Genomic DNA, 26,245 nt, shown 5'->3' on the forward strand with positions numbered 1-26,245 from the left:
ATTTGCAATGGTTTGTTCCAGCCTTGTCCAGTCATGCTCCCTGCCAATTTACCATCTAGGTCACTCAAGTAGGCTACCTCTAATGTCTGGAAATAACCTGTCTTTCATTGTTCATTTAATTAATAGCTCTTCCTTGCAACTACTAATCACAGCCCATGCAAAGAGGAGCAATTTTATTTTTCTCCCACCACTGGAGTTTAAATCTTCAATTTGCCTTACTGGTTTCAGTCTTATGTATCTACCTCTTAAGAGGTTTGTTTCCAAGTTAACAGAAAAAGGTGGTTATGTAACTTAAAGAAACACAAACCAAACTGCATGAAAACTGAAGGAAAATAAGAATATTGCTTAATATTAACTGAAATACTAGCATAAAGTGTTCCACAAGGAAAAAAATATGAGAAAGCAAACTGAGGCTGAAAGGACAACTAAGAACATGCCCTGCAGCAGTGTCCCGAGTGGTGTTTCTAAGATGTGTAAGAAGCACTGAGTATTACATTTCCACTGCAGTTCAGACAAAGGATGTCAAATGAAAATTACATCTTTGTTGCTAAGGACCTAAGAACTTTCCAAAAAGAAAACTTAGTAAACAACTGTGAGATCTTTAAATTGCTTTAAGATGCAGTTAAATATTTTCCCCTGTATCAAGAGACGTAAAGACATGTGAGATAAGGACTTAGCAAAAAGGTTTGGGAGCATTTTATAAAAATTCTAGTTTTACATTTAGCTTAAAGAACAACCTTTATGTAATGTCCAATCTATTAAGTAAATATGCATAACATAAGCATGATGTTATGATCACAGAGCCACCTACAGTACCCAGTTAATTCTCTGTCCCTCTCACTGAGGGGAAAAAAGCAAAGTTATGCTAGCCAGATGCTAAGTTTGTGTTCAAATGGATTTTGATTGTCTTTAGTGATCTCCCAAATAACTCAAAGGCATCAAAAGAAATGGCTATGCTCAGCTTTCTGCTGAAACCCAAGGCAGGCAAACTTGTTACTGAAGAACAGAAAATATCAGGGGAAAGAAGTCTGGGATTTTCAGTCCTCTTAGGAGTTCCGGCTAAAAAAAGCTACAAGGGAGAAAGATGTCTGTACATACAACACGGTATTCTGAATAATTTGAGAATTGACTCCTTTTCTTTAGAGAAACCTAATATCACAGACAGTAATACTAGAACAAGTTTTCACCTAGCATATTAGAAAAATACCTTTTCAAACCTTTAGATTTTTAAATGCTCTTTAAAACAGAACCTTTCTCCAAAATACCAGTGTAATTTACTCTACTATAAAACTCATGTTGCGCTGTAGGGTATTTTATTATAAAGAAATGGTACGCTTTCTACAAAACACCGTGTAAGATTTTCAACATTTAAAGTAACTGATTTACCTTAGCATGATGTGTCCTGTGTCTGCGATCAATAGTGACATCTCCCCTTTGCACCGGTGAGGACACCTCTGATCTGTAGGTCCGCTGCGGGGAATATCCTTGGAAACCAGCGATCGAGCCATGGGAAGGCGAGGTGGGGATCGAATGCATCGGCTGATCAGAAATATTGATCATAGTTTTGGGGCTGCTCAAGGTACCGTGCCTCGTGAGGGTCGTCTGCTTGTTGTAAAACTGGCGTTGCTGCCACTCGTAGAGCTGCCACATCGTGTCATCCCGCATCGACCTCCGTTTTTCTTCGGCTGTCACTGGCCCTATGGCTCTGTCATACGCCAGCGGCGCCGCGCTGCAGAGGCTCTCTGGCCGTGCCTTGCTGTTTCTGGGCAGGGTTCTGTAGCCTTCTGGGTACCTGGGTAAAACCTGAGGGCGATGGCTTGGCATGTTTCTTGGTAACGTCTGGTAAGACATTATACTGAAAGAAAAGTTTTCGTTTTATTAGTGGACAGCGTTGGTATTATGGCAATATCAAGGTTTTCAATATTGGTTAGGTTTAGCTAGCAAACTCTTACCTTTTTTTATCCTATCATCTCTGATTTAGGTTGGATATTAGAAAGAATTTCTTTATGGAGAGGGTGATCAGGCATTGGAATGGGCTGCCCAGGGAAGTAGTGGATTCTCCGTCCCTGGAGATATTTCAGAAGAGACTGGATGTGGCACTCAGTGCCATGGTCTAGCAACCGCAACGGTGGTTCAAGGGTTGAACTTGATGATCTCAGAGATCCCTTCCAACCCAGTCGATTCTATGATTCTATGATTCTATGATTTGCTGCTTGATTTTAAGATTCTCATTTCATCTTTTTACCATTCTAGCCATGACAACTTTAGATCAAATCTTGTAACCAGTCTATATGCTGATTGTGCCAAAGGTCTGAAAGATTTCAAGTACTATATTGTTTCCATATGAGGCCATTTTAAATGCTTTCTTTATCAAAAGTGAAAAGTTCTCCTGTTGCTTCTCTAAAAAAACCCTCAAGCAGTTATTAAGGACATAAAAAATGATTCTTTTAACAACAGGCCAAGGAAAAATAGCAATGATTACCTAATGAAATTGTATTTTGCAGTTGTCAAGGACAAGCTATACCGTACCAGCTATTGAAGTGAAACAAATAGCAAAATCTTTCTTTCTTTGATAATAATATTTTATTGCTTATTGGATGTGAATCCAAAGGGTTAGCAATTTGTTGCCACATTACAATTCTGGAGTGCTACAGTCATTTAGCACCTTTCAAGCATTAGTTGAAATGCAAAATTTCCATAACAAGTATGGATGCATACCTAAGTATGACAAAGCATTCCTGTTTTTTCCAGAGGACAGTATCTAGGTCATAAACACTGATTCATTCGACCCTTATCTAAAATTCAGATGTGCACCCCTTAAAGCCTTTTGCTACTGATCACAGCTGTGATAGATGCTTGCCCAGAGACAAAACTGATCTCAAATTATTCATAATTCAGCCATGAGGGGGCAGCAGCTTCTAGCTGCACCCCAGAAAAATTCAAACAAAAATCCCTGCAATGACCAGGCACCAGAATCTGAAGGTGCTTTTGAATGGCTTCAGCACCACAAATACATTAAAGGAATGATGCAGGGTAAATGAAAATGTATACCAGCATTATCAGGTATGTATGTTAGATCCTCATGAAGTAACTATCAAGGAAATTGAAAAGTGGTTTTAGCCATCAATAGTGAAAGTAGCTGAGTATTCACAGTCACCTGTAAAATAGTTGAGACAAAAACTGCTATGAAGGCCTTTATCTACCGAATCTGCTACAGTTTCTGAAGCTTTCCAAGAATCCCCATTTTTATATTGGATGGATTTTCATTCTCACCCTCCCCCCCAAAAAAACCAAAAAACCCACAACAAAACCAAACTAAACCAAAACACACAAAAAGGAAAACGAATTTCAAATCCAATTCTGTTTCTGCAAAATCTGCTTAAATACCTCTAAATTTCTTTATATAACATACCACTAATGATAAGGCTCCATATTTAAAAAAAAAACAAAACAAAACATCAAGACATTTCTGGGTTTGGTTTTGAACTTCCAAAATACTATTTGAGCTATTCACAAGTGTGTACAGCAAAGCCTGGTATTGTCATTAACACAACCAGTAGCTAGATATACCTCTCTCATAGAGGCTTCTTTTCCATTTTATTGATGAAATAAATGGGCAGTGTAGTTCTGTTGGCTCCTTTAAATGTGCCTGAAAGCTTAGAAAAAAGCTGCCTGAAGCATCTGCTACATAAAGACACCAATTTAAAGTCTGTCTGCAATTACTTATATTCTAGCATATTTAGGAATATATCCATCTTCCATTGGTAAACCATGAAAACTGTAACAAGCCCCGTCAATTCAATATTAAACCTTGTTTTTCATAATTTGACAAAAATCAAACCAGATTTACAAATGTCCAGTTGATACCTGTAAAAATGTCATTCTAGTCAAATCCTGTGCTGCAGCCCACCGAGCAGTCATGCACACAGAGAGGCTGCAAAGGATTTCTGCAACTATCATCCAGAGCTCCCCACAAATGCCCCCATTTGGAGAAAAAAAGAAAAAAAAGAAAAAAAGGCTTCCACACAAGACTATAAATTCCTCACAGACACCTTTAGAGGTTGTTTCTAGGATTACTCTTGGGTAGCAATGTTGATTCTGCTGTCCAAGTTGGATGTATTAAAGACAGCTAACAACTCCTATTTTATATGGAGTTATTTGAATGAACCTGTTTGTTAGTGTTTTTGTATTTTAATTTTTGGGTTTTTTTAGTACGACATGCTAGATACTCAGGTTGGTCACCCATGATTTCTCTAACACATTACAGATTCACAGAATTATTGAGGCTGGAAAAGACCTCTGAGATCATCAAGTCCAGCCTATGACCTAACACCACCACATCAGCTAGAACATGGCACTAAGTGCCGCACCCAGTCTTTCCTTAAAACACCACAAGGGATGGTGAGTCCACCACTTCCCTGGGCAGTCCATTCCCAATGCCTGATCACCCTCTCCTCTCTCCGGGAAGTGCCTCCTGATATCCAACATAAACCCTGGCACAGCTTCAGGCCATGCCCTCTCCTCCTGTTACTACTTGCCTCAGAGGAGAGCCTGACCGCCCCCTGGCTACAACCTCTCCTCAGGGAGTTGTAGAGAGTGATGAGGTCTCCCCTGAGCCTCCTCCAGGCTGAACAGCCCCAGCTCCCTCAGCCTCACCTCACAGGATCTGTGCTGGAGTCCCTTCACCAGCCTGGTTGCCCTCCTTTGGACCCGCTCCAGGACCTCAATCTCCTTTCTGAACTGAGGGGCCTGGAACTGGACACAGTACTCAAGGTGTGGCCTCACCAGCGCTGCGTAGAGGGGGAGAATTCCATCCCTCGTCCTGCTGGCCACTGTGCCTGATACAAGCCAGAATGCCATTGGCCTTCCAGGCCACATGGGCAATGAGAGGGACAATGCAATGGAAAGCATTTTTGTTACAAGAGATCAACTTTTGCCCATTAAGTGAAGACTACACCTCTCAAAATAATTCAAGCTCTGAGTTAAACAGGTTGTACTACAAACAACCTTACTGTCTGCTTACCCCAACCTTGAGCATTACCATAAACTGGAGTTTCTTTCTACTCTCATCTGCCAAAGTCAATTCTACTTAAATCTCTGTCTCTAGCCAGAAATTGATAATCTGAAGAAAAATAAAACTTAAAATTTAAATGGAACCACATTCTAAAGACATGGCTATACATTAGACATGTAAAACATTATTCAACACCACTTCCACACAAAGCAAATAAAGATAGCTCCAGGTCAGTTATTTTTCCATTTGCTACCTTTATGGAGCTCTGCAGCTGAAAGCACACTGTGTTATCAGTGCCACCCTTATTTAAGGAACAAGTGGACTACATAATCAAGAATAAATATTGTTAATTAGGAACAAACTGTTAACATTACTTGCCTTCATTTGATTCCCACCATTAAAATCAGTTTTAGGGTTTATGAACTTGTTTGCATCTGAAAAATTATTGCCAGTTTTACAGCCCAATTTTAAAAATATCCAATTGCATCAGTCCCCCCAGTGCTCATTAGGCAAGCACACATAATAAAATAAATGTCAAAGTGTGCAAGGTGCTCCCTGTAATTCAAGTTCAAACTTGATCAAACTATTTGCGTTGAGTACTTCATGAAACAGCACAATAACAATCCCTTACTTATTTAATGAAGGACTGAAGGCAATAAGGAAATGTTCAGCCAATTTTGGCAAGTGTAAGTCAAACTAACGTAAATTATTCAAGGTTTTGCAAAAATTGAAAAACCTAAAACCCTCATTTTTTGAAATTTGTGGAACATGAATTTTCTGATCTTGGTTCTGTCTTAAACTCTGGTCTGTGATCCCTCTATATGCAAACTCCCTTAGCTTCCAGCTCTTCAAAATATATGCAGTGATAGCATCTCCATTATTTCCTATCTAATGCAGTATTAAAAAATTTTATATTTACTACTGGAGCTGCTTGTCTGTAAGCCAGCCTAGAAGCAATGTCCCTGCACTTAGGGCAGACAGAAAAAATTGCTATCAGCAAAAGATTCAATATCAATCATGCATAATTTTAGTCCTTCATGAATAAGCACTGGAAGTCAATATTAGAACTGGGAGATATGTAATTTAATGAGAAAAGATGCTTTAAGCACCAAGTTATTTAGGTTTCTATGAGTTATTCTAAGGTAAAGCTTCTGTCTCTCTTCAATTGAAGATTATTTGAAGCTTAAAAGCTCCCTGGAATATTTTTGAAGAATTTAAAATCAAATATTATTAGAAGAATCTGTCAACAATAATGGAGAAGACGGACAATTTCAAGAAGAGGTTTTAAGAGGAAAAAATATTGTTTTGATTGATGACACTGTCTCTCCACTAGGAAAGAGAAATTTCTACCACCCCAAACCAGTTTCTGGCCATTATATTTACTAAGTTATTAAAATAGCTTAATTTATTAATAATAACTCAAATATTAATAGAAGAGAAACTTTGATAAATCTGTTCTGAGCAGCAAAAGATTTTTTAAAAATAGTTCCATGGTACTTACCCTCTTGTTTCATCTTCTTGCCCTTTTCCTCTTTGTATTTTAATCCACTGTTCCAACTGCAGCATTGAATTAGTTCTCTGCATAACTCGCTCAGACTCCATATGTGACTGAACTGCGTTGTGCTGAGCTCCATCTCCACTGTCTGCCAGGACAACACCAACAGCTTTATTCTCAGACCCATTTAAATGAATTGGTCTGAAGTGTCCAGCCTGAATTGTGGTTATGGGTAAAGTCCTGTATTCAGATCCCAGAGGATTTAGCTTCACACTGTTAATTTTTGTTAATGGTTTATCTTGCCCAACTTTCTGGAATCCGTATTTTTCAGCTTCCAAAGCCTTCTTTTCCTCATTTTTGTTCACTTCTTTGTTTCTCTGGTTATTTTGTGCCTCTGGCTTAATTAGCACCCGGTGGTTAGAAATATTATTTGCCTCTCGAGGTGGTGTATTTTCAGTGGTTAACTTCTCTACTCTGGAAAGGAAGATACAAAAGGCTGTATGATCAACAAAACACTAATTGAAAATAGTAACAAAAACTGAAAAGCTAAAATGTTTGTGTTTATTGGAGTTCTTGCAGTGAATCCCTGTCCAGGTATTTTACACAAGTATCTTTGAGAGAAAAATCCAGGACATATTTTCCACAATAATCAAGGAAAGGTTGTTTTGGCTTTTTTTGTTTGTTTGTTTTTTGGGTTTTTTTTGTTTTGTTTTGTTCTTCATTTTGGTTTTGTTTTGGGTTGTTTTTATTTTATTTTATTTTGCTTTAGGAGTGGTAGATGCATCTGGTTTGTTTTTTTGGGTTTGGTTGATTGATTCTGGTTGGAGAGCATGCCTGAGTTCTTTTTTCTATGCTTCTCTATTTCTTTGCTATTTTAGAAGAGTTTATAGCATGGGGTAAATTTTTTAAGCCCGCTTCACATTAGCCCCCTAGGAAAAAAAAGACACATGAGGAAATAAAGTCTGAGTCTGAAAAAGTGGATGTTCAGCTCCTGGAGGGCTGGGCATGCAAACAGTAAAAATATTCACCAGCTCTCCAAGAGCTAAAGCTTCCAGATGTCAACAGTCTGAAATTCAGAAAATTGTTAAACCCAGCTTTAAAAATGGTAGCAGATTTCATTGCTGACCAGCTTCTGATTCACAGTACTGGTAAATTTAACATATAATGAGGTCCTTTAAAGAAAGCAAACAACTTTTCATGGTCACTGGAATCAATTAGGTTTCTCTGGTATGTTATCACTTTAGCTGGCATACATTTTGTGGAAAATAACTGCGGCTTCCCTAATTTTAAGGGGGAAAATAAGCTGCTGACTGAGGGAACTGTACCACAAAAATAATGGTATTTTTAGAACAGCTACCACTTTATGGTACTTATAAAAGTACTCAATGTATGAAGTTCTATTAGCTATCTTTACAGAATTTCAAAATGTCAAGAAGCAGCATCTTCCGCAGTGGGGTATGAACTGAACATCCAGCTCAGACAGAGACTTTTTTTTCCAGAAAACACAGAAGCCATGAAAAGTTTTGATCACCATTTTTTGGCCTGGCTGAAAGAAGAGGGAGAAATATCATTCTTTAAGATTACACCTCTGTATAAAACCAAACCAAGAACAAACCTTTATTTTAAGATGATGTCAAATTAACCTTTCATAAAAGTTTTGCATCTTTTTTGCAAATGTTTTATTAATTTGTGTAACTGTTTCCAGTTCACGTGCTTAATCTGTGTCTAAAAAGGCCACCACATACATAATCAACTAAGTATGACCAAGTGTGCACAAGTATGACTGTGTCTCCACAATATACTCTAACTCCCAGTAACTTCAATATATAGCTTTAACCATTTTTACTCTCTTCCATCTTTTAATAAGAGGCTTAAATGCCTAACAAGTACACTTTTCCAGCAGATTTTTTTTAAGCCATGAATTTTAACCAGGCTAACAACTATTTGAGGCAGAACCCCAGCAGTTAGATAAAGGAATGGAAACCTTAAGGTCCTTACAAAATATCACACGCTGCTAATAATATTAGATATTAAATTAGAAATGTCCTTCCCATTACCACCCTACTCCCACTATGAATTCTCCATTAGATAAAAGGAATCATGAAACTCCTGCCCTGACAAGCACTCCATTTGACAAGTATCAGCCAGAAACAAGACATTAACATCCTTTACATACTGTACATGAGTTAGAATGAAATGGTCATGCACTTTGCATGTTAATAAAAGATGTGAATTTTGCCTCCCCAGGCCTCTTTCTGTCATAGCTGTGATGATCCCAATCTCTGCTTGATTTTTCATGTTATCCTCCAAAATACACTTCATTGATATAAGTAGCTCAAAACAGTCTTTTTCTTTCAGTGATTGTTCCTGAGCTGCCAAGAATGCATAAGCATACGTCAAAGGTATCAAAAATGAAAACATTTATACCAATAATCTAACATGAACACCTCTTGGGCTATATGCATCAGCATTACTGTTTAACACAGTGGGTTTTTTTCTCATACATCACTACAAAATGCAGAGGTTAGATACACCTGCTGTTTTCTGCTAGCACAAAGGAGAGGGTAGTATTTCTGCCAACCACAACTTTTAGAGAAATAAAATCTTAATGTAGAAGCAGTTTTTATGTACACTTTTGTGGGGGAGGACGTGGTGGAACAGCTATACCTACATCATCATTTCTGTAATTTCTAAATATCACCGAAGAAATGCTGTGGTAATCTATTTAAACTCGAGGTGTTTTGGTTTTATTTTTATTTTTTCCCTCCCAAGACTCTAAACTGTTCCCAGGAACAACTATTTCTGCCTAGGTTCCTCCTCAGGGGTATGGAATAAAGCTGCATCACCTCCTCTCTCCCACCTACCACAAACTAAAAGAATTCTCCAAACAGGGAAAGTGAATGAAAAACTCAATTTCATACAATTATCAATACATTAAACAAGATGTGAAAATTAAGAGGTTTCAGACAACCCTCAAGAGTTGACAAATAAAGGTAAGGACTACATTGCAAATAATCCTCAACACATGAGGATTATGTATATATGCAACATGCCATAATAGTACCACCTTATATAGCATTTCACATCATTTTTTCTTAAAGGGCTTTACAGCAGAGAAGCAGTTGCCACTGACAGATGGAAAATCTGTGATGCAGAGGCAAAGTGGCTTCTCTGAAAACACTGATCAGCAAGATGGCAAAGACAAGACTTCACAGTGTTTGATTCACACTACCACAGTACTTTCCACTGTAGATTTTAATTCAAAAAACCCCAAACAGACCAAAAATCACAGAATTGTTTTTCCATGCGATTTCTATGCAGTATCACTTGTTACTATGGTTATACACAGCAGAGCCAAGCATTTATATTTGACATTCTGTGCAATGGTGCAGAAGCTGAATGTCTGAGATGCAAACAGACTTCTGGGCTTTAACTTTGTGCATCAAACCAGTCAACTAGGTGTGAGCAAGAGATCTCTTTCTACAGAGCAAAGGATCCAAATGGGAAAGATTTATCAGAAACTAATAGGTAAATTTTAAAAAATCACAAATCCATATTTATATTTGGTTCTCAAAGACATATTCAGCAAGACCTATAGGGTATTTTGAGGATGGGAGAGGGAGAAGACAAAAGAGAATGAGCATTGAACATATGCATTTCAGCATACAGTGAATAAAATTTATAGGTTTCTAAACCAAAACAGGAATAATATAAAATGAAACAGTAACACAAGAAAAATACTGTTTCCTGGTGTTTTATATATACCATATTATATATGGTATATATACCCCTTCTCTTATATGTGTAAGAGGAGTGGTTATATAATCAAGTATCAGACAGATGTGAAAACTGTTTTAATAGAGCAGGCAGCAGCATTTGAAATGAAAAAGCCATCTTTTCCAAACACAGTGATGTCAGTAAACCCCACTGTGGATGTCATTACGCTAACAAGTGCTTTTTTGGCAGCATAGCTTATGCTGTTCAGGGAGAGTAACTACACAAGGAGGAAAAAAAAAAAAGAAGCACTCTTTTCTTAGGACATGCTGCACTATTCAGAAGAAACAAAAGCTCTGGCACACACAGCTGACAGTGGATAGAAAAATGATGCTCTTAAACATGGGAGAGTAGAGATATCAGCATTTAGGGTAAAAATTATAAAGTCAGCATGTTGGTGGATATTAGCATCTACAAGCACAAGCAAACAATACTCATAGATACAACTTAACTGTGGCCTGCAGTGATACAGCATGGAATGAATACGTTTTGCTAATCCAGAGAGGTTGTTTGGGAACATACTGAGAGTCATAAGCTTAACTAAACTTACTCACTAACTAAACTATTTGCATTTAATTATTTTGATAGGTCTTTCACTACATTATTGAACTTGAATTTACTATCTAGGTAACACTAAACCAAAAATGTTTGGAAAGGAGTAATTACAGGTGAGTCAATGGGACCAAATAATACTTGTCCTTCCCTTCAGTTAATACATCAGAAAGGAGTTTGTCTGCTGCAACTACAGATCAGTTCTAAAAGAATGGTCATATTTTAATTTTCTAAGCTCAGTCTCACTTCTATTTTACACAGTTAAGGATATGTGGAAAGTAAGAATAATTTATGAAAAAACAGGCAAACCCCCTACAACTTAATGTTTTACATATTTCTTCTATCTTTTTTTTTTCCTCTCTAAGCAACTCACATCCCCAATAAAATAAAGATAGAGCTCTGAAATTATTTAAAGCTGAAACATTCCATTTAACAGACCATTGGGTTTGGATTTTCACAGTATCATAAGCAGTAAAGTACCTTGACTTCTACATTTAAAGAACTATACTGTAAAAACTGACTTATTGGGCAATTTATATTTACAAGCACTTAAGTGTGGCTCAACAGCAGTTTACATAAATACTTAAAGAGGTTCTTGATAAATCTAGCTATTATATTTTAGCTACCTAGTCAGTTTGAAAACTGCATTCAATCTTAGAACCTCTAGAAAAAACAGAATTGAGAAGGAAAGGCGCTGTCTGAATTTGATTGAACCGAAAGAATTTATGCTTAGAGCTAAGTGCACGTCTAACATTAGGTTACTTAGATATTAGGTAATACAATACCTAATACATAACAGATTTTTACAGGGAAGAAGCCGTATTTCTTCTGGATAAGATCATATCCTGCTACATGTTTTTTATATAAGAACTGGTTTGATAGCCAGAAGATGGATTCTTCAGAAAACAGATGTCTGAGGGATTTTTTCCCCAGCCTAACAGGCATGAAAGCCCTCACTGGTCTTGAAACATATTTTCTCTCAATTATTGCAAGGCTAATAACAAACTTTTCAAAGAGGTCATGTCTCATGTTCCATTCCGGGGTTTCTTGTCTGAATTAAAACAACAAGACAGTGTTACACCATTCGCCTTTCCTTCTGCTTTTCTGACACTTGTTCTGGTTGTTGATAAGCTTGTTCTGCCTGTGATAGGCAGAAAACTACTGGCTTTGCTGCTGAATGCTTTCCTCCTAGTTTCATGTGCTACGCTGATTCCCCCAGGAGTAAGATAAGCACCCAAAGCAGGGTCAGGCAGATTGCAGGAGCACTTACAGCAGGACAAAAAGCCTCAGATAAGCTCAGTTATATTGGGAATCCTCACCGTTTGCCTACACACTGCCAAACACTTGGGACAGGCAGACATGGGTGTTGAAAACAGGCACTGGGGCTGAAAGATGGGAGTAGGGAGCACATGGACAAGTGTTCTGGGAAGCTTCACAGCAGCCACAGCCCTCAGCCTAGGAGGGAAAAGGCTTCCAAAGCTGCTCAGGGCTCCAGGACAAGCTCAGTACCTTGTCTTGCCAGGCTCTAAGGCAGCAAACATGACTGCAGCTTTGTCAATAGGAAGTGCACAAAAGACTGGATATTTACCTTAACGTTTTGTATCGCTTCTTATGTCACCAGTAAAAATGTAACATCTGACTTTATAAATAAGTTCACTAAATATCTTTCATAGAGCACAGACTATAGTGGGAGAGTCCATATCTCTGTCAGATGGAGATACAGTTTTTAATCTTTTTCTACTACAAAGATGTCCTCTTCAAACACTCAATCTTCACAGTATTGCAAATACCAAACAAAGGTCATTTCACTGGTTCAAAGAGATTCAGAATAGCCCACTTCAGTATTATTATTTATTGAAGTACAGTGGGGCTGATTTTGTTCAATCAACTCTCCATCTGTAACCTGCCACAGTTAACTGCAATGCACTTACAATGTGAACCAAACTGATATTTCAGGTTAAGTTTATTGTTCACTAAACTAAACAAGATATTTTATTTTTCAATGTTATTTTTCTTTTAAGTAATACCTCTTAAAAGCTCTGAAAAGAAATTAAAAGGTGAGAATGCTGGTAAGTATCTGCTTGCTTATGATCTCTATCACTGCCCATTCCTTCCCCATATTATCTACTGTTCCCAAACACAAGGAGGGTTACAAGAGACAAAGAACATAACATCTTCATATATAATATGAAACCATATATAATCAGATCAGATTTCACTTTAGTAATGTGACCTACTACTCTTCCTTTCTATAAGTCAAAATCTTTTATTTTTAGCAATTTTTTTGAAAAACAAACATGCCAGCTGAGAGCTTGATTTACATCTTTTTTTTCCCCCCATAATGCAGACGATATATTCTTCTATTAAGCTGTTCCACTATGGTGTCAAATGTAAAGAATGAAATACTACATATGCTACCTATATTTTTAAAGGGTCTTAGAGATGAAAGCTAAGATTTCAAGCTTTTGTTCAAGATTACTGAATAAACAGTTGTACAGGTATAAATTTAAAAGTGCACCAAGCTCACAGTTCTGAGTGTCCCATATATTTGGGTAAGTAAAAGTTTCACTATGTTTGACTAAGAAGGTCCCCATGCAGCGCTACAGGCTGGGGACAGAGTGGCTGGAGAGCAGCCAGGCAGAGAGGGACCTGGGAGTCTGCATTGACAAGAAACTGAACATGAGCCAGCAGTGTGCCCAGGTGGCCAAGAAGGCCAATGGCATCCTGGCCTGTATCAAAAACAGCGTCACCAGCAGGTCCAGGGAGGTGATTCTTCCCCTGTACTCAGCGCTGGTTAGGCCACACCTTGAGTACTGTGTCCAGTTCTGGGCCCCTCAGTTTAAGAAGGATGTAGAGGTCCTGGAACAGGTCCAAAGGAGGGCAACCAGGCTGGTGAAGGGACTCGAGCACAGGCCCTATGAGGAGAGGCTGAGAGAGCTGGGGCTGTTCAGCCTGAAGAAGAGGAGGCTCAGGGGAGACCTCATTGCTGTCTACAACTACCTGAAAGGAGGCTGTAGCGAGGTGGGAACTGGACTCTTTTCACAGACGACCTTCAACAAGACAAGAGGACACAGTCTTAAGTTGTGCCAGGGGAGGTTTAGGTTAGATATTAGAAAGAATTTCTTCACGGAGAGGGTGATTAGGCTATGGAATGGACTGCCCGGTGAGGTGGTAGATTCTCCGTCCCTGGAAACATTTAAAAAAAGACTGGATGTGGCACTCAGTGCCATGGTCTAGCAACTGCTCCGGTGGGTCAAGGGTTGGACTAGATGATCTCTGAGGTCCCTTCCAACCCGGCTAATTCTATGATTCTATGATTCTATGTCAGAAAACATCAAAACATGTAAGACTGTTTAGAAAGTATCTTATCATTCTGCATTCCATTTCCATTTTGTGCTTCTGTCAGCACCACACTGAACACAGGATGTAGAAGTAGCAGGAACAACTTAACAGGAATGTCTTGCACTAGTGATGCAAAATCAGAATGTCTGCTTTGTATTTTGGTAACAAGTTCTATGTGCTCCACCTTCAAAAACTGTGCCTTTTTCCTTCTTTGATACCTGTGCCTGTGTAACTTTTTTAACTTTTTTTTTTCTTTTAAATTTAAAATTGCTGCCACATTGTTCCAGTGTAGCAGGAACTAACAAGAGTGCAGAAGCAGATCAAATGACAGCAGCCATCAGCAGTAAATTCTGTGTCATCAATAATGAGGAAGTTTTCAGTCTTCTATTGATGGGGTTTCCATTATAGATGACATGGAGATGGCCCAAAGGACAACATTTAGGGAGAAAATGATTCTTACTAGCCAGACAGCAGCAGACAATATTCAGCTTCTGAGAACACAAGACTTCCAGTGATAACTTGGCTTTCAATGTCAGTATAAGGATACGTAAAGCATAAGGCTTCAGAACAGGTAAGTATAAAATTGAATTTTATATGATTAATGATGAACAAGAATGTCTCCCACAGGTTACCCATATGTGCAACTGTTTAAATTTATCCAGAAACTACGGCTGTAAATTTGAGACTTAGGACATGTTTAAGCCAAAGGCTACCACCAGTTGAGCTGCTCAGTCAGGAGGGCAGGGGAAGTCAAACCTGCCTGCACATGGGACTTGCCTTTGCCCTTCTTTTGATGACACTGTCTAAAGAAGCTAATCAGGTTTTGGCCCTTTAGCCCCTTACTCTAAAGGCTAAATCCATATTCAGAACAGAACTTTGATTATTTTTCTCTTCTTCAAAATTTTATCCAACATTGTTAAATTCAAAGGGCTTTTCAATATAAGGAGAAATTATTTCAGTAAACTTGCATTCTGTTTTAAGGTACACCCTTTCATTTAAATAAAGCAAACTAACCTTGAGAAGGAAATACACTGTGCCACTGTTTTGAAAACGCACATTACCTTTTCACAGGCTCTGTCTGCACAAGTGCTGCATCTGTCATGGCTTTCATCCACAACTCCATTTCCTTCCCTGTATCTGTGCAGAAATAATAGGTCCTCATGTTTGGATGAGCTGCCTGATTGGAAATGACATGGTCATTGCAATAAAAATAAGAGTCTGTAAAAGAAAAGAGACAAAGAATGTTACTTTATACTTGCTTTAATGTCTTAAATCAGAATTCTGCAAATAATATTTATCAGAAAAATATGAAAGAGAATACTTCACTGTTTCTCTGTCAGCGCATCCAAATTTTCAAAACAATTGCCTGTAATTTTCAATTACAGTTTATTCATCATAATACACTCAATAAAAAGCCCTTCAATTACTTCAGTCTACAAAAAACTCTCTCAACTACCCATGAATGTAAATTAATATAATTATTATAGATTTTGGCATAGATTTTTGCAGTCTGAATGATACAGTAAGTTTTAATGTGTACTTACCACTGCACATAAATGATGTGATGCTTAGGAGGCCAAAAGAAGAGCCAAAAGGAGCTCGTAAAAAGAAAACACAAAAAAATTAAAATATTTAGTAGTGACATATATCATGATTAAAGTGGTTAGCAGAGAAACACTCCTTATTCCTGTAATATTGTGATTTAAGTGATAATAAAACTTTATTTTTATTTATATGTAAAGATATCTAAATAACTGAAGAGCTATTAAGACCCATGAACTAAAAATAAAACACTACCAATAAGTGATATTTCCTCCTAGTAAATATGTCTTTGTTTACACCAGGCTAAACACCTGAAGCCTTTACTACTGCACTATGCAAAATATCAATCTCTGGCACTGATAACTCAGTAAAATGAGTTCTGATCACTGGGCTATTGAGCTCTAAGACACAAAATTAAACTGAAAAATTAATTCCCTTACCTTAAAGGCATATTTGCGGTTAATATGGTCCTCAGGAGTAAGCACAGATATCTGAAAACTAGGTAGAAGTATGCTACCTAGTATTCCTTCTTCTTTCTCATCTGTGAGAGAAACAAAGTGTTTTGACACTTAATACTTGCATTCAGATCTATCAGTGAAACTGTACTTAAAAATACACATGCCCAATAACACAATGTTTACCTTGGAGGAAAATGCACTGGAGGAACAGAAAGCCAGGCAGACTCCTTCGTTACCAAGGTGTCTGCAAACACTCTTAGAAGCCTGAAGTTCATAAGAAAAATTGTGCAGCCCCTCTCTGCCTATTCGTGCCCCAGGATGTGTATCACTCCAGACTGCACCCCAAAAAACTGATAAGCTGTGAAATGCTGAAAACAGACATCTTTGACATTTTCCCAAGTTGGAGAAGTATAAAACCCCTCCAGAGTGTACTAATTCTGTAAAAGTTTAGGGCTACCTTTTGGAATCTGCAGAAAACTCCAGAAATAGCTTCACAGAGAGTTCTTCAGGGGCTCAGTGCTTACCTGAACATGACTTCAAAATTGAAAAGCAGATGGAAGTCAAGTCTCTTAATTCAGTGACAAGAATTTTCAGTGCCTGATGAATTTTTACTGCCTGCTCAGTAAAAATTGCAAATAACCTATGAAAGCAGAATTTCAAAATACTGCTTATGGCAGTAGGACTTTCAGAAAATTTGCACGTTCTTCTTCTGGTATCAGGCATACCAACCTATGAGTTTTTGTAATTCCCATGAAGACTGTACACTCCATTTTGTACCTTCACTTCTGTTTGTAGGAATGCATGTGTTTGAGATAATTTGTAAAAAACAAACCCTCGTCCCAAAACAAACCCATCCACTCTTGTTTTGCATGAGATTTGAGAACAATGTATTATTACTGTAAATATAAACGACATTTTAATTTGAAATCACAACCAACTCTTAAATCCAATTATACTTTAATATAGGAAAATTGGATGCAATCTACAAAGTCAATCTTAATTGTATTTCACATACAAAATTTCTACTCACCACCAGTATCTTAAGAGGCTTTTCCCTATAACAATTCTCTTAGTTGAAAATACTGCCTAACCAAATGACTACGTACCTATGAAATTAAGATGAAAACATAGATAGATGATGGGATTTTCTTTATTTTGACTTGTTTTGGGGGAAAATTCCCTTCTTCTAGTTTATACTTTGACTTAGAGTAAGTCACACCCACTAGTGCCATACAAAAGCACCAAGCATTTTTGTTCCAATGAACAGCTGCATGTCTGGTGGGCTCTGGTCTTTGTTAAAGACATACTGGCACATTCCATTTCCAGATTTTAAAAACCTGTGTCCCATCAGACTAGCTTTTACCTACACATTACACTGCTCCATAGCCATCTTTACTTGTATGTTGTGTCTGAATAATACAAGAGAAAAAGAGCAGATCCTCTGTCCAGCTCTAAGATATTTTCTTTGTTGCAACAATAACTTTGCAATACAAAAGTGGGAAGTCTTTTATGGCTCCATGAAACAGAGCATTCTCTAAACTCTGTAAAAATACACTGCAACCACATAATTGGGATTTAGATATCAGTTGCTACCATTGTAACATGACTGTAAAAGTTTTGAGCATGATTTATTAACAAAAAAAAAAGCCAACAACAAGCACAGTCCCATAATCAGAAACACTGCTTGTGACCTAGGAGTAAGTTTGTGGCTATTTCCTTTCAATTTATTTAGCATTTAAGACAGAATTAAAGAAGACATAAAAGCACAGGGTCTTGAGTGCAAGTTTTTTATACTTTAGTAGGCATTTCTAATACATTTAAGACTATCACTATACATGTTTAATTACAGTTTATCAGCTTTGACTGCTTTCTAGTAAGTAAATTATAGCTAAAAGATAAGTTTATCATCTAAACAACTTAGACTATTCTGTTTGTATTTAAGCTTATTTGGCACACGTAGAAATGAAAAAGTAAGATAATAGAGATGGCTGGATTTGTTTCAGCTGTTGTCGGTTTTGTTTATAGCTTTTGTGTTTTATTTTGAGCTAATTCATGTGCAGATAAATCAATTTATTCTGTTCTTAAGGCAGCTACAAAGCAGCACTTTCTTTAGAACCCTTGGAAGAGAGAGAGAGCCTGAGGACTTGTTTAAAATAAGAAAACCCTGTAAGAAAGCACAGGGTATATAATGACCATTTAAATGCAGTCTAATTGTATCACAATCAATGTCTCCATGACTGAAATTATAGCCAAATTTTGACTCAGCAGTAGTTTTATCCAGCTACATGTACTTCCTAGGGTAAAGAAACAAAGCCCTAATGATTGTATTTCAGTAATTCAGAATTTTTAAACTAAAACACAAAGATTTTGTTTTTCATGACCTGTTATGTCTTGATTGAACAGAACCATGCTGCACTTTAAGAGTACATGTTAAATTCATCAGTCAGTGCTTTCAGCATCACCAGCACTTAGACCAGTTCCAAAGTTTCATCCTAAACTGAAACACTTTCTTACCCTTCACTAGGCTGCAGATGGCCTTAGCTGATCATTTTCCTCAATTCTCTCATGCTTTACAATTTTCTTTGCTACTAGCCTCCTTTATACTATTATTGTTCCACATATCTCCTTTGTTTATCCCCTCAGGAGCACTACAGTTAATAATCTGTAATGGTGAAGGAGTCAGGTTTTTAATATATATATATGAGACCAGAATTATAAGCAGCCAATGTTCCCATGACTATGTCTGATGTAGCTACGTAAAGGTACTAACAGATTTCCTTGTTCCAAGTACAGCAGAGGCTTCTACTCATATAGAATTGGACAATATTTCAGTTTATAAGTATTCATAAACACAGGTCAGATTCCCAAAAGACTTCAAACAGAAATTATATTCTCTTTATCATTCCAAAGCCAGAGCTGCAGCTGCCCTGCACTATCCCTTTCCTACCGCCATTTCAGTTACTTCCTTTGGATGAAAAAACAGATTTAACCTGGTGAATTTAGCTCCTAAGAACAGAAGCAGAGAGAAAAATACAACAGAAAATTTGATAGAAGAGGGTTGGCTGTCATTGGGCTTGCCCTTTGAATGTACCTGACAGGCAGGAAGCAATTAGGTGAAACCGATAATTAAGAAAGAAGGGGGGGGAGAAGAAAAAGAAGAAAACAGAAAAGAAAAAAAGTAAGTACACAACCTGGATATTGACAGCTATGCAACTATTTTATTGATTAAACTAAGTAGCACTTGTTTCTGTCTCCCATGTGAGTGGTGTCAAAATTTATATGCTTCCAGAAAAATTAGGAAACTTAAGCTCCCCTGAGTGGAACTTACCTCTGTAATAGAAGAGACAGAGGTCTGAGAGCACAAACCATCGTTTCTTCCACAACTTCATCCCAGTACTATCCTGTATTAACCAAAGTGATCAAGTGAGAACATTCAGACTGTCAATAGTTATAGTTCATAAAGTAAACCAACATAACTGTGGTGGTGTGCTAGTAGTTCATTTTCTTGGCTAAGATACTAATAATATCTTTGACTTCTCATCATAGACTTGACACTGCAAACCAAGATCATAGCCCAGGAAGCCTGAACTTAGGATGAGGCAAGAATAAATTAAATCGTAGCCCACTATTTTTACATGCTAGAGACCATGATCTACAGTTAATTAAAAAATGTATGCTTTTTTTAAAAAAGGAAATGAGTACTTGGGATATGTTCTCCTTTGTTTTCAGAGGAAGCTCTCTGCTGAACTTCATTTTCTACTACCACTTTTATCTAGAGAAAAATTCTTTTGCAAATAAAGTTTATTCCTAAAGCAATTTCATCTCTTTTTATGTTTATAACCAATTTAGACTGCACAACTCAGAATGGAAGACTGCCACCACTACTGCAGTGTAAATAAGTCAAAGCATTGCACCTCCTAGAAGAATCAAATTTAATAAATATGTTAATCTGTTCCAAGAAGAATGGTATGTGTGAATTAACAGTATTCTTGCAGTAAATAGCTTTTGTGACAAGCTAGAAGAGGGATACTATAATGAAAATTGTTTGGATGGGTTTGGTTTTGGAGTTGTGCTTTTGTTTTGGTTTTTCTGTGATTTTTGTTTTTTTGAGAAAAAATCAGCATCATTTTTAGCTTCACATTTCAAGCTCTGCTCTTTTTGTAATGGTGGAATGGGCTGAGGGAGGGAGAAGAAAGGATAAAGCAAGCTTTAGCTAAAAATATTATCCAGAAAAACAAAAAAAATCCTCAGCCACATTTTCATAAATAGAGTAACTAAACACTTTATAGCACCTTCCTCCTAAGCATCCCAAAGGGGTTTAAAAAAACACTAATGAAGTCTGGAAGAGCACAGTGTTTGTAGGAGTCAGCTCTTACTCCACAGCTGGAAAGGCAGACAGGAGGAGGGGAGGCTCTTGTCCTCACCTCTCTGATAAGGTCACTGATTCAGTAAAGAATTGAGATGCCAGATACCTGGCTAAAAGGACACTGGCCACAAAAAAATCAACCCTATCATTTGAAAATACCCAACTTGGGACATACCAGTCTATTGCAGTAGGTACAGTGAATGACACTGCAGATTTAAAACTTCCTATACACATTTGCCTCATCTGAGCTTAAATGACAAGTTCTTACAGGGTTCTTGGTGGACCTATACAATATATTCCTAATATGACCTAATCAAGGTTTTTTCTGATCAAAAAATTACTCTGATTTCCTTCAGAACAAGACAGTGCAAGCGTTTTGGTAATACAGAATAGCAAATCTACAGTAGGCTAGGTTCACTGTCACTAAATATTAAAGAGTATAGACAAAGAGTATAGATTAGTTTACATTCAACAGGAAAAGCTAAAATTATCTTTAAGAAAACAGGCATTCCTCTGTCTTTTAATATGCAAAAGAATTAACTGATTTCAAATTTTTAATTAAAAAAATTAATGATACAGCCTAACAAAAGAAATGTCAGAATTTAAAAAAATTAACCCAGTGTGTTTAAATCCTTGTCTTATCATCTCAACATGCAATAAATTAATTCAGCTATTTATTAAAACATCTAACTAGATTTTTTCAGCCCTTTGTGTATTTTAGTGAAAAATTTTTATCAGTTCTCTGCAGTAGACTGATGCTCATACTCATTTTTATCAGAATGTTATAACAATAAGTAGGTAATCTATTAAAATATCAAGTGTAAGTTCCTCACAGTCCTTCATTCTGATATTGCTATCATTGTATGCAAACAATCATCTGTTGTACATTATATACCTTATAAAAAAAAAAAAAAAAAAAAAAAAGGAGGGAGTGAGGAGGGGAAGAGTACCTGTTTGTAGAGCCAGCCACGTCTGACAACTGGTGCATTAGGATTTCTCTTTATTGAGTTTGATCTCTTTCCAAAATTATGAACCTTCTTTGAAGATCGCGAGGTCTAAATTGAATTGAACAGTTTAAAGAAAACATGACATCAATACCTGTTGAAAAATCATAACACATTTTCTTTTCTTTAAGATGTTTTTCTGGTACATGTTCCTCTGGAGTATTGCAGAAAACAAACTGTATTACTCTTTCAGATAAATAATTACTATGCTGATCATGCTGGTTTCAGCATTGTTTTCCTTTTCCTCTGCATAAAATTTAAAGACAACTCTGAAGACAAATACTTAAAAGATTTTAATTTTTACTTTTTTAAAGAAAAAACAACAAATCTTTATCTGGTCTTCTTACAGGTCTAGGCAAAAAGCCCTACCAAGCTGTAGAAAGATAAGTAAAACTAGCAGAACTAATATTAATTATGAAAAATTACATCACCAGGGCAAGAAAATCTACTTTTTCCTGCTTCAAACACTGGAATAATTTCAACAAGATGTAACTTGCCCTTTCCTAATACATATTACATTTTAAAAATTCTTTCTTCCCTCTCAGGAATATTTCACACTGTGAGCCCTGGGCTGATTTGAAAATTCATTATTTTATCTGTTTGCACTAAGGCCTAGTTTGAAACTTGCCCTGAAACTCCACTGCTTGTATCTGCTGTTCCTTACACCTTTTACGACCTTACAGCTACGCATTGGTAACAGATGCTTAAGAGAAGTTGGACAAATAGCCCATTTTAGATTTTATCCTTCTTCTACTTGAGTAACCAAAAGAAATCGGAAAAGGGATAAAGAAACATGCAGCGTTTTTCCAATTCACACTTTATTCTTTTCAGTCTATGCTTAGAAAGTTTGTTCTGCAACTAAATGAGCTGAACATCAACTCCTGTTTTAAATTCTTTAAGAACTGGTGCCTCAGAGACCATGTGATGTGATAAAGCAAAGTATCCCACTCTGCAAAAGAAGTAAAATCCAAGTAAAATTTTTTAAGCTGTGTTCATGGCTCTGCTCCAAATCCACCATTTGAATTAAGTCAATATAATAGTGTGCTTCAGATCTCACACCTCTACAACTGAGACTAATCATAAGGCTATGCAAAGTTCCTAAAGGAGGAAGGCTAAAGATTCAGGTTTCTTTGCAAATTAAGGCATGGGTTTTCTCTAAGGAAGTTCTCTTAAACACACCTGACAGAACTGTGTTGGGTTTTACACCTGCTCCAGAAAGAATTCCACAGTCGGTTAAACATCATAAACTGAAAACTGCAATTTAAAATTATGTGCAGCATTTGTCAGTGAGGCCATTAACTGAAGAATACAACATAGCTTAGGAAAAAAAGAATACTATTACAAAAAACTGTGTTTGCCTGAAGTCTAAACCACAATGAAACAAGATCATTTTTTATTTCCGTTTTGAAAGAATCAGATTTCTGTTTTGAAAGAATCAGGAGGGAATATAAAGACAATCAGAGCACTTTTAATTCCCCTTGGAGATACAGAAATGTGACTCAACTCCACTTGGAAAGCAATTGAGAAAGCTAATTAAAAACAAAAGTAAAAACCTTTCACATTTTTATCTGAAAAACCCTAGTGGTGAAAAATGCAAAAAGGTTTGTAAGAAACCAAGAGGATTATGGCACCCACTTGTAAAAAAGGAATACCTAGAGAACCTGTAACAATCCATAGCACGTAATACAGTTCACTGACTCTATCTCAGTTAACCTGAGATATAGTATGGATACTATCTTGGCATATGACACAAGAGCTGTGCTAAGATTTGATCAGCAGTAATTTGTAACATTGATGCCTACTCTAATATTAGGTATTAAAAGTCTGAAACATCAAGTGTTCCAGACTTCCTGTGCTTGTAAAATGGCTTAATGCATTAAGGATGCATCAAAAAATCCAGATAACCCCAAGTACCAATAATGTCAAGTCTAGTAACAAATCCAGATAATTTAGATAGGTATCTCTTCGGCAGATCTGATAATTAACCATATTGACTCCAATTTCCCTGAGCTCAACACAGAGTTTTAATGGGTTACATCTGACCAAATGTGAAAAAAACTATTTAATTAAACACAGTATCACAAATACTTTCTAATCTTAGTTAGTACAGAGAACACCTTAATGACTTGTGATTATTTTACCACACACTGAATAAGAGAATAACTGCTTACAACAAATTCTGAGCCTCAAGCCGATGAGTATTTAGGATACTGAAATACTGCAGGTGTATATATAAACTATTTATGAGTTCTCAAACTTCTCAGATCAATTCCACCTCTTGTTATTGCCAGGGATCTTGTACCATCTCATGTTCTCTTGCACAAGGCAATCTTATATATCTCAAGTTGGGGAAACAGGAAGAAAGGATAAAATAAGAACTGAAGGGTTCAACTACATTTTACCCCACAGCACTAAAAATATCAGATGTATTGCACAGCTCCAGCTTCTGGAGAAGGCAAAGAGAAAAGTAGGATAGTGAAAAGTCCAACTATTAGCCACTTGCTGGAAGGTTTAGAAGACAGTTAGCAAATGTATAGTTAGATCTGATACCATCTGGCCTGTTCTAAGGTATGGTCCCAGCAACTGCTACACCTACAAAACCAGAACCTACAGGAGGGGCCCTGTACAGTCCCAGTACTGAGAAAAAAGGCACTATTTCCCAAATCTGAAGAAAACAAACACTGGCAGGATTTTGAACTCTGGGCAACAGAATGATCAGTAGCTGGGGCTGCCCACTTTGTGACTCCAAGCTGCTCCTCCCTCTGCTTAGAGCTGGTAGAGCTCACAGCATTCACATGAGGCTTCTTCCTCAGTTTCAGAACTAGCACAAAAGTAATTAGCTCTAAATTTACTGAATCTATATTTGAAAAACATGGGTTGAAAACCTTGCTGATAAGGAAATTTTTTTGCATGTGAGCTCAAAGAATGAAAATCTAAATCTCTGTTACTTTCAACTTCTGTTTAAAAATATTTCCAGCCTTCAAGGCTTACATTATCTTCCAAACCACAAACCAACATTATGCTGCCTCCTGGATTCTATAGGCAATTTCAGTGTCTTTTAATGCTGCAGCTTTCCATGAGCTGAGTGGGTTTCTACCTCAGCATTTTTGCTGAGACTGTCCAGGAGGCTGCTCTCAAAGCAAATCTCCCAGTCATTCATTCTTACTGTGCTTTGCTTTGCGCAGTAAAGCAAACTGGGTTTATTTTAAATAAGACTCAAATGTAAGATGGCCAAGCAGTACTGGGCTACTCTGACTACAAATACTGAAAACACAATAGAGGTGTTGAGCCCTGAACACAAATACTCCTTGCATATTACTCCTGTTCACTATGCTATTTGTTAATTTATATCATGACTTACTGTAATATTTCTAGTTAACCTGGATCCTGAGAAGATATGTATGGCTACTCCTGAACTGGCCACTTGAAGCTGGACTACCTTAAGCACTGTATGAAATACCTATAAACAAATTGATCAATATTTATCATCAATGAGACACATTCTAGCTGTAAGGGAAACATGAGGAACTCTGCAGCAGCTGTCCTGGGCTAAGACTCCATTCCACTTTCTGGGAGATAATTGTTAACCTTGTCCTGCTGACAATCAGGACAGCAATGAAGAGCAGGGAAGATGAACTGTGGAGGGTGACTGGGTAGTATGACTGACTTTACACCTTAAAAAGCTGATTCCTTGCATTTCAGGACATGTATTTGTCTAGACAGTGGCAGTGGGAAAAAAAAAAAGTAAAAAGAAGACAATTACAAGACCAACTTCTCAACATTTTTAAAAGAAGACAGAAATCTGTATCTCTGTAGTAATCTCAAGCCTACATTGATCTTTTTCACAGTCAGAAGTCTGTGCTAGTGGCTTCAAGTTTAGAAATACCCTTCAAGCTAACAGGGAAGAAGCATCACTTAACAGGGCTGTAGTGTGCGATTAGGCCAGCTTCATGAATATCATGGGGAAGGAGGAGTAGAAATAAGACTTTTACTGGGGAAAGACTGATACTGCTTCACCTCATATTGCCCTCCAGATAGCAGTAGCATTAGACTCCACTGAGTCCTGGTGTCACAAAACAAACTTCTCAGAGTTTCTATTCAGAATCAGTTAACAGTAATGAAAGTAAGAACTTATTTTTATATCCCTCAACTGTCTCAAACTTCAGTTGTACCACAAACTTTTCTTCCATTCCTGATTATCTTCCAACATTAGGTGTGTTTGTGAGTTATCTCTGAAAACAGATATATCTAAAAAAATAGGTGTGGCACAACTTCTGCTCTGTAATTTGCTTTCCAATATTTTACTCCTATTTTACTGTGCTGCAATATACTGAGCTTCTACATATTACATGCAAAGGTTGAAGACAGATGAGAATATCAGGTTCTGCCATTGGGAGACAGGAACAAAAACAGGAAAATCAGTTGCTGGTACAGCCAGTGAAAGATTTCTATACAGTATCTTTAAAACCAATTCAACTCATTAGCCTTAAATACCCACCACAATATGCTGACTAATATTAGCTGTAGCTCTACTTTGCAAGTATTCATCTCCTGAAAACAGAACTCTTAAAAGTAATTTAAGAGTTGCAGTAATTTAGACCAATTTACATTTCAAAACTGTCACAGTAATCGTATTAAGACTTTAAGTGCATTTAAATAACTAGAACAGAGAGAAGAAATGAAAAGTAGAACAAAAGT

At 37.1% G+C, this 26,245-nt stretch overlaps 1 protein-coding gene across 1 annotated transcript in view; it reads right to left on the reverse strand.

Moving 5' to 3' along the window:
• The window catches only part of PLEKHA5 (pleckstrin homology domain containing A5), a 160,139-nt gene that overhangs the window by 36,877 nt on the left and 97,017 nt on the right, over window positions 1-26,245 (reverse strand). The window contains exons 6-11 of the mRNA XM_030450455.1: window positions 21,494-21,598; window positions 19,506-19,578; window positions 16,160-16,260; window positions 15,239-15,354; window positions 6,516-6,983; window positions 1,387-1,855 (exon numbers count right to left, since the gene is read on the reverse strand). Of these exons, the coding sequence (XP_030306315.1) occupies window positions 1,387-1,855; window positions 6,516-6,983; window positions 15,239-15,354; window positions 16,160-16,260; window positions 19,506-19,578; window positions 21,494-21,598 (1,332 nt within the window). The remainder of the gene's footprint in view (window positions 1-1,386; window positions 1,856-6,515; window positions 6,984-15,238; window positions 15,355-16,159; window positions 16,261-19,505; window positions 19,579-21,493; window positions 21,599-26,245) is intronic.

This window comes from Calypte anna, chromosome 1 (genome assembly GCF_003957555.1).
Source record: "Calypte anna isolate BGI_N300 chromosome 1, bCalAnn1_v1.p, whole genome shotgun sequence".
NCBI lineage: Eukaryota > Metazoa > Chordata > Aves > Apodiformes > Trochilidae > Calypte > Calypte anna.